Source organism: Schistocerca serialis, chromosome 1 (assembly GCF_023864345.2).
Source record: "Schistocerca serialis cubense isolate TAMUIC-IGC-003099 chromosome 1, iqSchSeri2.2, whole genome shotgun sequence".
NCBI lineage: Eukaryota > Metazoa > Arthropoda > Insecta > Orthoptera > Acrididae > Schistocerca > Schistocerca serialis.
The window spans coordinates 668609468-668627051 of NC_064638.1; the positions used below are offsets into that span (position 1 = coordinate 668609468).

The 17584-nt window shown below is 39.7% G+C and overlaps 1 protein-coding gene across 1 annotated transcript in view; it reads right to left on the reverse strand.

The window, feature by feature from the left end:
• LOC126479936 (exosome complex exonuclease RRP44) overlaps nt 1-17584 on the reverse strand; it is a 148386-nt gene that overhangs the window by 128569 nt on the left and 2233 nt on the right. The window contains exon 3 of the mRNA XM_050103826.1: nt 3604-3761. Coding sequence (XP_049959783.1) covers nt 3604-3761 — 158 coding nt within the window. The remainder of the gene's footprint in view (nt 1-3603; nt 3762-17584) is intronic.

Below are 17584 nucleotides of genomic sequence, written 5' to 3' on the forward strand. Positions count from 1 at the left end.
TTGAGGTGATGCAAACCATATTTTAAACAAAGTTTTCAGTATGACAAAGCTCTCTCCTTTGTAGGAGAGAATTCTGTTAGACACTGAACAAAAATGAGTTTTAAAGGATAATGCTCAAAAGAGTTTCAACTTCATGGTTCTACTGAATTCCTCTTATAGTTACATGTGCATAAGTACTCCACATGACAAAGTAAAATGCATAGTGAAGGGTTACTACATATCAATATTAAGTGATTATCTATCTTATTCCATTTGTACAGGGGTGAAAAGAAAAATATGATTTGTACACACTAATCTCTCTCATGATCACTAAGCAAGATACGTGAAGGAAAATTGTAGCACAATTTGCCTTACATGTTGGTGCTCTTAACATACTCAACAGTTAGAAAAAGAAAAGATTAAACTGTCTCCCTTCTACATGTTTTCACAGAGCACCTTCAATACACTTTTGTAAAGAATATACTGACTTGTTATTATACTACAAGCACATCACTGAATATATTTGAGTTCTGCTGTCATGCCTACTTGATCTGAGTAGTAATAAAGACTTACACTAGTGTCTTGTATAGAGAGTCCTTTACAGATGTACTGCATTTTTCCAGAAGCCTCCCAGAAAATCTTCTTCCTTTTTTTTCTCTGCTACTAATTTTACATGTTCAGTCCATTTCATACAACTCTGAAGTATTATCCCAAAATATAGACTTTCTTTTGGCTGGCTCCAGACGTTTACCTCCAACCTAGTATTTGGGTATTATCTTATTTTATCTTTGTTATGGGCTATCTTGCATTCATACACATTTCAAGCCACCTGTATCTTTAAACCATGGCGGGTTTTTGCTATCTTTTGTAACTTTACTTGCTACATATTTGCCTACAGCACAACTGAAGATGTGTTTCAGCTTTAAGCACCATTCCTCTATGCTTTCTCATTCCAACAAAATATTCTGTTTTTCTTTTTAATAGTATGTCAGCATTCTAACAAGGAATACAAGGAAACATATGGCCATAAAAAGAGATACAAACGACTGGGTCATGGAGTGACATCAATAAGAATACAATTAAAGTAGTTTATATGCCTCAAACTCATTTAACATCTGAGGGCCTTATAAAGGTGCTATCTATGTCAGGTGTCACTGATGTAATGCTGTGCACATACGGCGGACCTGGTCAGTGGTCGGATTGTCCCTGGCAGCCACCTCAGGCAGTTGCAGATTCACTGTTTGAACATTGGCATGCACTACACTTGTTGTAGTGGCCCAGCATACTTTTGCTGTGGGCTGTGTAGTAACTGTCAGGTTACTACACACCTCCTTCCTTGTGGGGGAAAGACCAGGTGTCATGTCCACGGTGTTGTGACTGAAGCAACAGTTTTGGCATCCATAACGGTGCTGCAGGCAGCAGCCAAAGACGCAAGAAGTTCCTGCTCCCCTTGGACCAGCAGATACAGATGACAATGAGTGGGACAAGGACATCCCCACTGCATGTGAACCAGGGGAATGTTGGACAGGACCAGTCGGAGGGAGATGGGAGCCATCTGGACATTGGAGTCCACAATGAAAGTCACCATATGGGCAGTGATGATGGTAGGCTGGAGAGGAGAGGCTTTGGTAATGGATAGCCGGCTTCTGACCCCACTGATGGCAGGGCCTATTCAGAGCAGTGGGAGGGGCTGGCACTTGCCACAGGAAGAAAAGCCGCCATTGCTCCTGACAAAGCCCCAACCATGGGGTAGCTAGAGACGACTAAGCCTGCTCAACCCACAGAGTGGCCGTCAGTTACGACAGAGGCCACGAAGCTCACTCACCTAAGCTTGATATGACTGCTGTGGTTGCCTGCAACACTGGTAGAATTTAATGCATGCAGTGACTACCTGCATACACTTGTGGTGATAGGACAGCAAATGACACATATCGTCAAAAGAAAGTGATGCAAAAGATAACTGACACAGTCAGTGGTACACATGAGTGGGTACTCACGATAAGAAGAAAACCTTACAGATATGCCATGGAATGCCATGAAATGTTGGTGAAGCCACATCTTGTAAGTGATTCAGTCTCAAATTCATCATAGGGGAGGGGGGGGGGGGGAGGAGGGAGGAGAGAGGGGGAGCAACTGTTGAACAACCAGCAGCTGAGCCGGGATCAGCACTGCCAATAATTCTTCCAGCATGGTCATAAAGCCTGCTGTTGTTCCGAAAGTGACTAGAGCAAAGCCTCCATGAAGGAGCCGAATGGCAGAAAAACCACATACTCCAAAACACATGAAAATTCAACCCTTGACGTTGCCACTTGTGTTCTAACCAGAAACACAAGGAAACACACAACTGTAAAATGCAATTTATTGGGTCACAGAGTGCCATAAACAAGAAGAGAATGAAAGTAGTTTATACATCTCAAATTAATTTAACAACTGAGAGTCTGGAGGCCCTTGCATGCCTTTACAAGGTACACAACAGTACATGAAACACAGGTCCACCATTAAGTATCAGAAAAAAAAGGATTGATGAAAATGTATGAGGCAAAAAGTGAAAATGTAATGTTTTAAAAACTAAAAACCTACAAGAAAAGTCATGGTCATCACTTCTGTTTTCTAGGATTCTCTTGGAATGATGGCCACAAATACAAATTGGTAGCATGTTATGAAGAGACTTTCCTTCTCTTTCTTCATATTGACATTCTTGTTATCAACCTATATGTCATACTTTTCCATGTTTAAATAGTTATTAATGATTTCATCTTATTTGCAGTGAAAGACTAATCTGTGTTGTACCTGAGGTCTAGGTTGGGTTGGAGGATGACAATTAGCTTGTGAGTTAGTGAAGCCAAACAGTGTGAATAGGAAATCTTTCTTGCAGTAACCGAGTGATATAGAGGTTCATTCCGTGAGTGATTACCTTTGACTCAGAATGTGTGAGATGTTGCATGAACCAGTTCAGAATAACAGCCAGTCACTGCTTAACACTTTCTACTTTAAATTCACTTATCATTGTTAACAAACAGGCAATAAATATGTTCAAGTTACAATGAGTGGTCAAAGGTTTTACTCTATCTCACATTTTCATCACTGGGCACTCACAAATATGAAATACCTAAAATGGCTGGGTTTGGCGATTTCAAAGCCTTGATTAGTTTCACTATAGCCATTAAGGCAGAATATGTAGTGTCTTCCAAGCAAGACACTATACATGTGAAACTGAGGGCCACAGACAAAGATCATCAAAAGCGAAAAGCATCTGCAGATGTAGTAAACAGAGAGTAAATGACATGCCTTTATGCGTGGGACGGGGTTTACAGTCTATTTACTTGATGCACTTTCACCAACAATATACATGAGATAGGACAATAAAAAAGGTTTGCAATATGTGTATTATTCTACACACAGCAATCTTAAAAAAGCAGAATTATCTGACAGGAGTGTGTAGAGAAAAGCTAGCTCTATATCTGTTCTCAATAGATCCAAGACAATTTCAATTTCTGATAAAACGTCAAACATTCATGTGGAGGGCGTAATAAAAAAACAACCAGCTTTTGTTTGTCTGCCTGTCTTGGGTGGATTTCAATGTGTACATTCATTCATAAAAAATAAAAATAAATGTTTACTCACTCATGAAACTCATTCTGAAAGACAAAGAAATTTCTAGAAGTATTGCTGATAACTGCTCTGAGTCTTTTATATATAGCAGGGCTCCGATTCTTTGTTTCCTCGAGGACAGTTTGTGGTATAATAACATCACAAAGAGTGTCTGCCTCCACAACATCGATCTGAAAGGCAAAGCAAAGAAAAATTTCCAATAGAATTATAATTCCCAAGGAACATACAAGACATTATATATCTCATCAGATTTCCATGGTTGGTACAGTTATTGAAAGTACAGTCTATCTGTGTATATCATGTAAGATTGCAAGTGTACTGGTAAAAAAAAAAAAATAGAGTAAAAACTGATCAATCTGTTTCTTTTAACAGTTATCTTGCATGTGTCTCTAAGACCCTCTAATTATCATTCTTGTCTTGAATATTTTTCTGTCTTTCTAAAACTTCCCCCCACCTCTCTCTCTCTCTCTCTCTCTCTCTCTCTCTCTCTCTCCCCCTGTCTGTCTATTCATCTGCAAAAGAACCACAGGGACTCAGTGCGAGATATTCGATATTCTACTCCTTTTCTCCATGCTATTGCCTGTCATGCCTCCATATATTATTTTCATCTCCATAGCTGTATCCATCAAAGTCTGATGCATCATTTGTTATTAATTTGCAATACCACAGTCAATTAAAATATATTTGAAATTCTTCAAATTATTCTCACATCATCTTCCATTAACCCCATGATGTTGTATAGCCTTCAGGAACGTGGAACAAGTCAAGATATACATTAACAGGTGAAACCAGATATTTCAGGCTACTTCTTTCAAGACGCCTAACAACTAATAATCACTAGTGCTAATGTAATCACACCAGTAATTATAGGATTATTTGAAGATAAATATATTACAAAAAAGCAGCTATTCAAATACTGTTTTTATCCAGTAGTTCATATTAACTACTTTTATAACTTTACTTTAGGGGACAATGTCAGCTGGAGAAGTTGAAATTGATATACTATGAACATTAGCGTTAACTGTTATTTACATTCATATTAATTTTAAAAATTGTTGATAATAAACTCTTCCACTTTATATTTCAATATCTGGAATTACTAATTTCCTGCCTGATGTCTACTGGCAGCCTTTCAAAAACTTCTGCAGCAAAATATAAAACTCCATTCTCAACCCTAGGCAGGAATGCATAGTCCTTATCAGCAGTCCCTAAGCTGTGGATAGCAGCAGCCCTGGCCACTGTGGCTGCACTACACGGTCTAATATTACACATTCTGGACCAGTACAGATACATAAGGGACAAATGAAAATGCAGTGCCTTATGTGTGTGATCAGATGCCAAGCAGTTCTGATCAAAATGACAACAAATAAGCCTGTGATGGAAATGCAAGTCACATTCCTGAATAAGCTTTGCTAGTGCAATAGCCTTTTTGGTTGAAGGATATGATGTACAAATTGTCAAACATACTGTCAAAAGCGACGTGAGCATAATCCTTTGTTCATGGCACCAAGGCGAGACCTCTAAACACCAGTCATTAAAAGCTTTGTTGATAAACCTCATAACTTCTTTGCCAGGAAATTAAATTAATTAAACCATCAAAAATGTACCTTCCTCAAGCATTTGTCAACAGCAAATAAAGATTTATTATCATTACGTAATATTGCATATAGACTTGCTGAGAATAAGTAGCCCCATACCACAACACAACTAATTTACCAGCTGCTGTAGATTTGGCAAAGTTTAAGATTGGCAAGTTTGAGGGGAAACTCCTTTCAAATGTGAATTTGTATAACAATTCCATCTGTCCCGGAACTTAGCACATGGTAGAGAATACCAACACACAATTGAACAAAAAATTAAAAGGAAATTAATTTGGATTACAGATCAATGAGACCAAAGACAATAATAATGATGTACACTTTATTCTTTAAAAAATATGGTTATTATATTATAATTGTATTGTGGGGGCCTTCTCTTTTGTTCAAGATACTGAACACACATTATAAATATGCAATGGACAAACTGTGTTCGTATATATAGTGATGCTGGTCACTTGACGTACCTGTTATCGAGGATTGCAGGAATCATTTGAAACAAAGCTACAGATTCAATGTAGACTCATTGCAACATTCACTGACAACCTCTTGAATCAAAGTATTTGAGTCATCCACTGAATTTAGTCATAGATGTGTGATGAATATAGTAAACAATATAAGAACTCAGACAATGAAAGCAATGTCTTTCATGCTGTGGTAGTGCAGGAGGCAAATACATGTTTGTGTTGTAATTAGGTCAGTTGTGGTGATTCCCTCGTGGCAATGAATTCTCTCATACATTCCTATTACCTAAAGAAACATTTTGGGGTAACTCTTCCCATTCTCAAAGGATATTTTCACTCAGAAACGGGCGGTTGGGGCAATAAGTGGCGGACGTTTGCGAATCTCTTGCCAACCCCTGTTCATTAGTCTGTGTGTGTCTATATATATTCTCATTAACAATATCAGCTTATTCACAAGAATTGGCAGTCATTAATAGGCAGAAATCCAATCTGCACTTGAATTACACTTCCTTGACTCCTGTGCAGAAAGGTGTGCAGTATACTGCTGCATCCATTTTCAATAAGCTACCACAAAAATTCAAAGAACTTAGCAGTAAGCCACATGCTTTCAAATCAAAAATGAAAAGTTTCCTCCTTCTATTCTGTCAAGGATTTCCTTGAAAAATTAAGCTGATTCCTGTTTATATTGTTGATTGCGTTTACATAAACTTCTGGATTGTCTTTTTTTGGGTTCGTCAACATTTTGTTTTATGTCTTATTACTTTTTATGTTGCAATTTCATGTAATGACATGTTCCACAAACTTGGAGATTTGCTCCTCAATTTGGTCCTACAGAACTAGATGGGTAAAAAATAAATAAATACACCACACTTGAAGAATAAAAAAACCAAATATAACAAACACCATGAGACACAATTTTTTTTAAAAAAAAATAGCACATTTATCCAATATCTCTGATAAGTTAAATCTATTACATCTCTGCCTGCAAGGACACGACATTTACATTTTGAAAATTAGCCCAAAATAAATACCAATGATTAAGTTTCCTTACTGCACCAGTTATAGCGAACATTAAGGGAGGTAGGAAAATATTTTTGCCTAGCTATCGTAATAGGGAACAAATTGCAGCGACTCTGAGAAGCAAACATCAAATATTCAGCTCTGAGGACAGAAATGTGGAGTATGAATGGATAAAATACAAAAGCATTGTATGATAAACCACAGAAGGTTGTGACAGATCAGAAGAATTGTTTTGCTTCAATATCCATATCACAAAGTTGCTTACAAAAACTAACAAAGTTTAACAGATTGTAATGTATACAAAGTTTATTTGACAAACAGAATCTGTACGAAGGCAAAATAAGCATAATGAGAGAAATTCAAGAAGCATTCAATCATCCAAATGATAAAGTCTGCCATATGAGTTGACAAAAAATCCTCAGAAATTTTGGTCATACATAAATAAACCAGTAAACAGACTAAAGTCATCTATTCAGTCACTCAGTGACCACACTAGCACAAAGTGAAAGGTGACAGAGGAAGGACCAAAATACCAAATACGGTCTTCCAAGATTTTTTTCACCAAAGAAGATCATAATATGGTTCCCTCATTTGATATATGTACGAATGCCTAAATTTCAGATATTGAGTTAAGTATCAAAATGATCAGGGAATGGAAAATAAACTAAAATTGTGCAACAATGGAAAAGCATCATGATCACATGAGGTACCTGTTAGATTCTATCAGGATTAAGCAAAAGTACTTGCTCCTGGTCTAGCAGCAGTTTATCATATGTTTCGACAGACATAAACATGGTGTCTGTGTATGTGCGGATGGATGTGTGTGTGTGTGTGTGTGTGTGTGTGTGTGTGTGGTGCGCGCGCGCGCGCGCACGCGAGTGTATACCTGTCCTTTCCCCCCCCCCCCCCCTAAGGTAAGTCTTTCCGCTCCCGGGATTGGAATGACTCCTTACCCTCTCCCTTAAAACCCACATCCTTTCGTCTTTCCCTCTCCTTCCCTCTTTCCTGATGAAACAAAGTGAAAGCTTGAATTTTGTGTGTATGTTTGTGTTTGTTTGTGTGTCTATCAACCTGCCAGCGCTTTTGTTTGGTAAGTCACATCATCTTTGTTTTTATATATATATATATATATGGTATTCTGAAATTATTCATTCAGCTTAATATAGGAGATAGACAACATCAAATCAAATTTATTTAGTTATGGTACATATAGTCCCTAGTGGCAATTTTGATGCTAGAGACGATTTGCACAGAAAATAGTTTAGCATGCTGATTACAGTAGAGCCATTCACAGGAACTGCTTGAATGTGTGAATGTTCAAACAATCCTGGCATACCCACAATAATACCAGCAGCAGTGGCAATTCAAGCAACGAGGTCTTCTTCTGTTTCCACAACATTTCATACACCAGCTGCTTCAAATGCCCCCAGAGGAAGAGATCCAAACATATGAGGTCAGATGGCCACAGAATCACCTCAGCTGAACCATCAATTCTCAAAGGTGGCTCTCAGATGATGCCTCGCAGCAATACTAAAATGGGGTGGCACCCCATAGTGTTAGAGGTGCATCTTTTGTCTATCATTCAGAGGTACATTCATAAGTAGTTCTGTCAATATATGTTCCACAAAGATGCAATATTTCCATCCACTGAATCAGAATGGAGGACTGTTTGGCTCAATCAACCTGTCACTGAGAATGCTGACCCACATATTATCACTGAATCACTGTCAATGAGCATGAGGTCAACTACCTCGAGGATGCACATGTGCCGAAACATGTTAATTGTGGATATTGAAACAGTCTTCACAAGTGAACAAAGCCGCGTATAATGAGTGCAGGGAAGTCTTGTAAAAACCATTATGCAATCTGCATGCACTGGAGAAAATCTTCAGGTGCTTAGTGCTGCTATGCACTGTGGAAAAGATGAAGCTACTGGTTATGTAATGCTTTCTCAATTGCTGTATCCACAAATTCATTTCCCTGAATTGCCATCTGCCCTCGTACCCAACAGATAACATTAGGGCAACCAAAATTTGCAATATCATCCATCTGCTTTGACCCGTGATGTTACTGTGTTGTGATGTGTGATGTTATGTTGGTGCAGTGTATTTGAAATGGGTCATATTTGCAGAGGGTTTGTAGGAGTGTGCGGTGGCACTCGGTAGTGTGTTTTTAAATTGTTTGAATGTTTTGTTAGTGAATGATTGGACTGCTTTAGTGCTGTATGTAAGAATAATATTTGAACTGTTTATGACAGTTTGTTAGTTTGATATTGGGCATTTTTGCAATAGATTCATTTTTGGGTTTGGAGTTTTTAATGCATTGTGTTGTTTATGACTGGAGATTAAATTTAATGTTTCATTTTTGTTGGTTATGGATCTCATAATGAAGTTACAGAACAGGTTGCTGGATTGTGATTAGCAGATATTGTGGAGTCTGTTTCACCTACATTGGTGAGGTTAGGTTTTCAACATTAGGTATATGAGTGGGTTTTGGTGTTGCCGTTACCACGGACTTCATTTTAGCTATATAGGTCAAGTGACCTGTTCAGTACTGTAGTTTACTGGAGTTCAGTACTGGAATTGCTGAGCTGTCCATCATGTGGTTTTGTGTTGTCATTGATTTCATTTAATCTATGTAGATCAAGTGAAATTTCCAATACCAGTTGTTTTCAGGTTTTTGTTTGCTTTTTTGTTGTGCAAGTACTTGTTTTGGTGTGTCTTCATTATTAGGATTGTTGTATATTTAGGTTGTCCTTACCCAAAAACCCATAATTCACACAGTTCTCATTAATTTCATGCTAGTTCAGCAATTAAATATTTTTCGTATTATTTGTGTCAGTTTGCATGTATAAAGTGTGACATCATCTTCACCATATTGTGTGAGCTAGAAATGGGGTTGTCTGTCGTCTTGCTGGTGTCACGGGTCAAAGCTGGTGGGTGGTACCAGAATCTCTCCTACTTCCTACCCGAGCCTTTGCAGAAAGAGAAGGGAGTCCCAGGTGTATTTGAGATATTTGTCTGCATGGTTCATGGTTAGTACAGACTTGAGGTAATTCTTTCACGTCTATAGGTAATTCACTAATGCAGTTCATTTACAATCTGGTTGGTTCTAGGATTTTTTCTGTCGATCATAGATTACTTCATCTCAGTCAGTCATTTGCTTATTTGAAGCATGCCGGGGTATGCCATGTTTTGAGGTGCACATTAAACTGTACACCCATCTGTATTTGACTGAGTCAGCCAGTTGAAAGCTTGGAGAAAGGCCACTGTCCGGTTGTCAGAGACTGTTCAGGTGTGTGTGAGTTGCATTTGCTTTTGTGTGTGTGTGTGTGTGTGTGTGTGTGTGTGTGTGTGTGTTTTATCTGATGCTGATGAGGCTTGTTTGGCCAAAAGCTTTGTGTGACAGCCTTTTTGTTGTGCCTATTTGCGACTCAGCATCTCCACTATATGGTGAATAGCAACTATCCTTTTCATAATATTGTCATTATTCCAGCCTGGATGTTTCATTGTTTTATTTTGGATCCCTTTAGTGATAGCTAAAATTAACATCCAAACTAAAACCTGCAGGAAAGCCCCTAGGGCATTCTAAACTCCCCGACAGCTTAGATATATTATCTTTGTAATGGTGGGTGTTGCTCTGACTTTACAGCAGGCTAATATTCTTGGATGTCACTGCCTGCAGCTCATTTTCACATTGTGGACAAGTCTGACATTCTAACTATGAAATAAAGTAGTTGACACATTTTGTTCTTAAACTTTGCAGTGTACTCACAAAACACAAATTTTACAATAAACTGGTACAGAGTGAGCATTAGGAAAGTTGCAGCAGAACTGACTCTCATATGGTCACTGCCATGTCTCTTAAATAGGATTACATTAATGCTTTGTCCTTCTTTGCAGTATTACAAACATGATTTTTCCAAACTTACAATTAAAATGTTAAAGATTTGTGGAAATTACGTATGACATAAATTACAGTATATTGCAAACTATTTCATCAGACAACAATATTATGAAATGTACTAAATGGTTCATGGGAAATTACATTGAGATCTCCTGCCAATAATGCTTCCCGTTAATACTGAAGTGTCTGTTAAATTACAACTGACAATTTAATGCTAACATGAATTTTATATCAGTAAAAATTGTGTTTTTGCAGAATAAATGATTTTTCGGGTAGAAGAGCATTAGAAACAGATACCAGAAATGTAGACACATTGACAGTAGCAATAACATTTTGTAATGAAACAAAGTTTCTTAATGATAATGAGTCTGCATTGGAGAATTACCTAAATTTGAAATAAGAAGAGTTTAAATGATGATAAACATATGAAGAAACAAAATTAATTCATTTACACAACATGTAATTACTTTATGTGACATTGGTATTGTATACTGGGGTTGAGTTGGGTGTTGTAATCTAGAGTTGAGTTTGTGTTGCTTAGTACTGTAAGTGTCATCCCTCTCTGCCACATTACATCATGACCTGCCTTCATGTACTGTCAAAAAATCATACTTAGTTGTATACCATTACCAGGATCAGCTGCTCCCAATCTAACTGCATAATGCTCTGTGTCTCATTACCACATGAAACCTTTATCCACTGGTCCAAAGACCAATAATGGCATTGAAACTTTTGGCAGATTCAAACAGTGTACTCTGCCAGACCTCAAACATGGGATCTTTGCCTTTTACAAGCAAGTGCTCTACCAACCGAACTACAAGGGTGGTTTGAAAATTTCTCAGTATCGCCACGAGAGGTCAGCGCTAGGGCAACAAGTTGTCCAGACCTGCCATGTGTTTACCAACTTTCTGGCCACATAAGCCCGCACTGTGGTTTGCACAAGTCGAGCCCAGTTTCCATCATGTGAGAATCACAATATATACTACAAAGTTTGCAATAGTGGTTAGTCAACTAGACCATGGGTACATTGCAAAGATTGAAGATATGTGATAACTGCGCCACTTACAACAAACTCCTACGAGAAATTGAAGGCGGAACTGCTTCATAGAATCTCTGTATCTCAAGAACAGTGCACCATGCAACTTTCGACTCAGGAACATATCGGTGACCAGAAGCCATTGCAGTACCTCAGACACCCGAGGAGCAAGGTTGACACTGGCACCATACTCCACAACTGGTTGCGCATGTCACGGAGAGGTCGCCTACCACCACAAGTAAAGGCTAACATCACAGACCGAGATGCCATTGAATGCAGTGGCCAAGTTGGCTGACAATATAATGGTTGCGATGAATCCTGCCCCAATAAGTGCAAAGGCAGCATCATGTAGACAACAACAACAATGGTAACATATGCTGACTATGAGAATCTTGCAACTAAGGTTAATGTGCTCACCCAACAGATCAGTGAACTGTTATCTTGGCATAATAATAGTAGCAACAGGAACTGCTCCCATATAAAGTCAAGAAGTTGCTCATCTGCAACATCTTCGACTTTTGGGGCTGATCAGCACTCCATCTATTGGTATCATCATAGATTTGGGGATCAGGCATGCAAATGCACCACACCTTGCACCTATCCAAATGCCAGTGGCAATCAAACATAGACACATCATGTGATTGCCAAGCACAGTCACAGCGCCTATTTGTAACTGACAGGAGGTCAAGCCGCAATATTCAGTGGACAAAGAGTTGGATTTATGTATGTTTCCTCAAAAACTACTACACGGCAGTCAACAACCAACCTTGTTCTGCCTGTCCATGGTGAACAACTATTATATCCAAAGTACAGTAAGCAACCAATGGAATTAGATTCGCGACTTCACAATTGTGAGTGTGATGGAGCTCATCATTGCAGCTGATTTCCAAGCATACTATCACCTGCTACCAGATGCAGCGAAAGCACAAATTGCTGATAGCACAATGGCTTGACAGCTTCAGGTTTCTGACATAGCACAGCAGTGCACACGGTCAAGATTGTGCAAATGGCCAGTGGCAAGTACATGTGCTTACTGCAGAAATTTCCAGTCTTGAAGCTACCAGCAGGGATGGATAAAGAAGTACGTCACAACACAGTACACCATACTAACACCACTGACAGTCCACCTGTCTCGTGTAGACCCAGACGTGACTTCCGACAGCTTAGCCATTACAAAGGCAGAATTTGACAACATGCTGAAGGTGGGTATTATTTGTCCGTACAGTAGCCCACGGTCATCTCCTTTGCACCTTGTGCCAAAGAAGTGTGGTGTGTGGTGCCCATGTGGAGATTATTGTGCATTCAATGCCCGAAGAGTGCCAAATGGTACGCAGTGCCTTTGTTACAGAATTATAATTATGCATTATGTGGTGCAACCTTATTCAGTGTTTATTCAGATCCCAGTAGCAGAAGAGGATATCACAAAGACTGCCATCATCACCCCATTTGGGTTATTTGAGAGCCTTTTTATGACATTCAGCCTATGGAATGCTGCACAATCATGGCAAAGATTCATCAACTTGGTACTGGAAGATCTTCCTGTCTGTTTTGCCTCCTGGATGACATTCTTGTCTTTTTGTCTACTGCGGAGCAGCATAAATAGCACTTAATTGAAGTCTTCAAGCGATTAGAACATTATGGGGTGGTTCTGAACACTGCTAAGTGCATATTTGGTCAGTGAAAATTAACTTCCACGGACATCAGATTTCATCTAGGGGCTCACTACTTTTACCTGAAAAAGTGGAAACCATTTTACAAATTACTCAGTCAAATATGGTTAGAGAATTACATCACTTCCTAGGCATGCTCAACACCTACCGTCGACATCTGCCTCATTCGGCCAAGCTACAAGATCTGTTGGCATGGCACTCAGCAGTCCAAAAATCAGGGGCAACTCAGTGATACAATGGATGGATGTCATAAGCTCTGGGTTCAAAGTGACAAAACAGAGCATATCAGATGCAGCAGTTGTCACACACCCTGAAGTGGATGCACCCCTCTTGCTAGTTGTATATGCAGCAAAATGGCCACCAGTGCAGCTTCAGAACAGCTACACGAGGGCACATGGCAGCCAGCAGCTGTCTCCAACATAGCCAAAATGAAGGGCATGTGACAGAGAATTCTACATTATTTGTGAGGCGAACAAGTACTTTCGCTTACAAATGAAAGCTAGAGTTTAATATTTTCACAGATCATAAACTGTTCAGTTATGTGTTCTGACAAAACAGTAACAACTGCTCACCTTGCCAACATAACCATCTGGTATTCATCGCTGCGTTCACCACGGACATCAGACGCATTTCGGGAATCGACAATTGTCTTTCCCGAATCAACAATTGTCTTTCCTGTGTCTACAGTCTCTCAAGTGCCATCAGTTTTCCTTGACTCCCCAATGCATAAGAGACTGACCAGGAACTCCAGAACCTTCTCAAGGACACATTGTCAACCATGGAGCTGGGATTAGTCAATGCTCCTGGTGCAGATGTCAAACTGTACTGTGGCCTCTCAACCGGAAAACTTAGTCCATTCTTGCCTCCTAAAGTCTGCAGATGCACCTTCAATTGCTTGCATAACATCATCCTGGTGTTAGATCAACATTTCACCAAGTCTCAGCCATTTGTTTGACCTGGAATCCAAACAGAATACCACGAATGGACTGGTACATATGTTAAGTGTTAATGAAGCAAAGCTTCCCGCCATGTGCACATGCCAGTGGGGGACCTTCCAGACACACCTACACAATTCACACATATGAATATCAACGTTGTAGGCCCATTATCTCCACTGAATGGAGAGTGTTATATTCTGATTATAACCAACTGTTTCACTCACTGGCCATACGCAGTGCTAGTTGATAGTACCTCTGCAGAAACCTTAGACCTCTGCAGCACTGTTTCCTACATGGCTACAAGCTACCATCTGGCGAGTGATGGTATGGTAGAATGCTGGCATCATTCTCTAAAGAGAGTACTCATGTGTCATAAAAAACAAATTGGACCACAGCTCTACGAATGGTTTTATTTGGTCTTAAGTGTACTTACAAGGCAGACTTAAGATTCCTCACCAGCAGAATTAGTTTACAGCAAAGTGTTGCGGCTTACAGCAGAGTTTATAAAAACACAGTTCTCCCAGCTTTCTGACCACAAATATTGCAATTTCATTTGTCAGCTGAGGGAACAAATTTAACAATTTGCACTCGACAAGTGATGTGCAAAACAGCACACCTCCCAGCTGTATACATCATGACTTTAAAACACACAACACACAACATACTTCATACATATGTCGTCAAACCCTCACTTCAACCACTGTACACATGGCCACACTGAGTCCTGCAACAAAGAGTATGCGGTCTGTACATATTAGTAACTGGCAAGACCTCTACTGTCTCTATCAACTGTGTCAAATCTACATATGTTTTCCAGGAAGTACTACTGACTGTTGTACTACAGCTTGAAGGAGCTTCACCAGCTCTACACCACCCATCGCAAACCCTCTTCCAGAGAGTACAACACAGTCAGGGCAACTCATGGATTTCCCAGCAAGTTTTCTGGATGGCACTCCCCTTCTCCCGACGGCCTGATATAGTGGTCGATATTATGGTCCTCATTGTGCAGCGTCATTTCATCCATGTGCATATGTATGTTTTTTGTGGCTATCAAAACATTTTTCGCAGCAGCCACCAGAGTCACTGTTTCACTCTTATTAGGGATGCACTTAGACTTGTTAACTAAATTATTGTTTTTCAGAGAGTATATTTCTTGGTTACAGTGTCAATAGAGGGTTATTCATGTTTCTTGAAGGAAAATTCTACTTATATGCAGAACTTCTTCGAAGCCCAATAAATGTCTTTCCCGTGTCAAGCAATAAAGTATTGGTTTGTTCCTGTACAATAGTTTATATTTCGTATGCCAGCCAGGCTAGATCTCAACATGTGCAACCAAAACAGTCGGATGGCAGATTCTGCAGCCAGTCCACAAAGTACTGGGTAATTATAATTAAACTGTCCCTATTTAACACATTATAACTCAGAAACTAATAACTATATGACTACCAAACTTGGTATCATTAATGTCAATGGCATGGGGAAGAAAAATAATGCAGTATCAATTCAATTCAAACAATGGGTCGACAGAAGCGTCCGATCCCACGCGTCGGCTTTGACCCGTGGCGTATGGGTGTTGTCGTGTGTGACATCATGACGGCGCGGAGTTTGGTTTGAGTGTGGCTGTCTCCAGTTCTGTTTTATCTTATTTTATTTATGTTTCTGGTCTGTTTGTTCTATCTTGTGAGATTTTTTTTTTAATTTAAAAACACTTATTACTTATTTTAATTATCTGTTTTCTCGAATTTCTGTTTTAGTTTAATATATTTATCTTTCAGATCTGTTCGTTCTATCCCGTGAGATTTTTTTTTAAAAAGACAAAAAACACTAATCAGTTACTGAAGCATCTTTATCTTCTATGGGTTGCATGGGTTACGACCCCTGGGAGGTGGGTGGGTATTCATGCATGGCTGTCTTCACTTACACGTTGTAGCTACGCAAGGTGTCTAAATTTGTTTATATTTAGTTTGCCCCCCACCCAAAACACCCCATTCCCCGCGCTTGTCCCGTTAGTGTCATTAGGCTTCTTGTGGAAAGTGTGTGTATTTGTTTTTGTTTCCGCCATATTTGTGACGTCATGGGTCAAAGCAGACGGGTGGGATCGGACGCTTCCGTATTTCCCAAACAATTTTAATGTGCTAGTACAGTATATCATACCATTACATACCGGTACAATTACAGCTACAAAGGGGGCTCCATATGGTGCCCATCAGTGTTCAGAAGAGTCTGACAGTGCAGGATTGGATTTTGCACAGCAGAACAAAGCATGTCCATAGGTATGCTGGCTACCTCTCTGCACTTCAGATCAGCACATGCGTGAATGTTCCCCTGGTAAATCATATCCTTCAGGAAGCCCCACAACCAGAAATCACACAGAGTGAGATCAGGTGATCATTCTGGCCAAGCATTTAGAAACAATTGGCTGATAGTTAGATTGTTTCTAAATGTGTTTCAGAGAAGCAGGTGAGTTTCATGAGCGATGAATAGTAGGGCTTCACCTTTCATGAAAACTGTTGAATTCAATGCATCTCTCTCCTGTAGGTTGGGAATGACATGCTGGTGAAGCATATTGCAGTAACGCTGGCCAATTACACTGCACATCTTTTGTCCTTGAGCACTAACTTGCTCAAAAAAGAATGTCTCAACGATGAAATGTAACCATGAAGTCACACCATAGAGTGACACATTCATCATACAGAAGAACTTCATGCACAGTGACTGAGGTGAAGATCCCCACACTCAGCAATTCTGTGTTCATCTCACCCATTAGAGAAAAATGAGCCTCATCCGTCCATAGATTGACCTAGGACCAGCCCTTGTCAATTTCAATCCTTGCGTTAAAATGGGGAGCGAAATCAACATATTGTGCATCCTGAGGTGCAAGCTGCTGTACGATATGGGTCTTGTACGGATAACATTTGAGAATGGTTTGCAGCATCTTCTGTATGGTGGACCACAGGATGTTCAACTGTCGTCACACTGCACACGCACTGCCTGACAATCAGGAATTGCGCACAGTGTTGTCTGCCATAGCAATAGTGATTTCATCAGCAACATCCAGTTCGCCAGTTGATTCAGAATTCTTCATCACACTTCACACAGCACATGGACAAACAAGACCCTTCCGTAATCCTGTCAGCCAGTGACATTCCCGAAGAGCAGCTGCAGGATTATTGTTGTTTTGATAATAGTGCTTCACCAATAATGCGCTGTTCCTTTTGTCAAAGCTCATGTTGACACATCAACAAGTGCGCTGCGACTGGTCACGTATGTGAGACTATGAATAACGAGGACTGATAGCAGTACCTGGTGGCCATTGTTGGAACTGGATGGTGGCACTGTAACACATGGAGATCATGCAACCCAT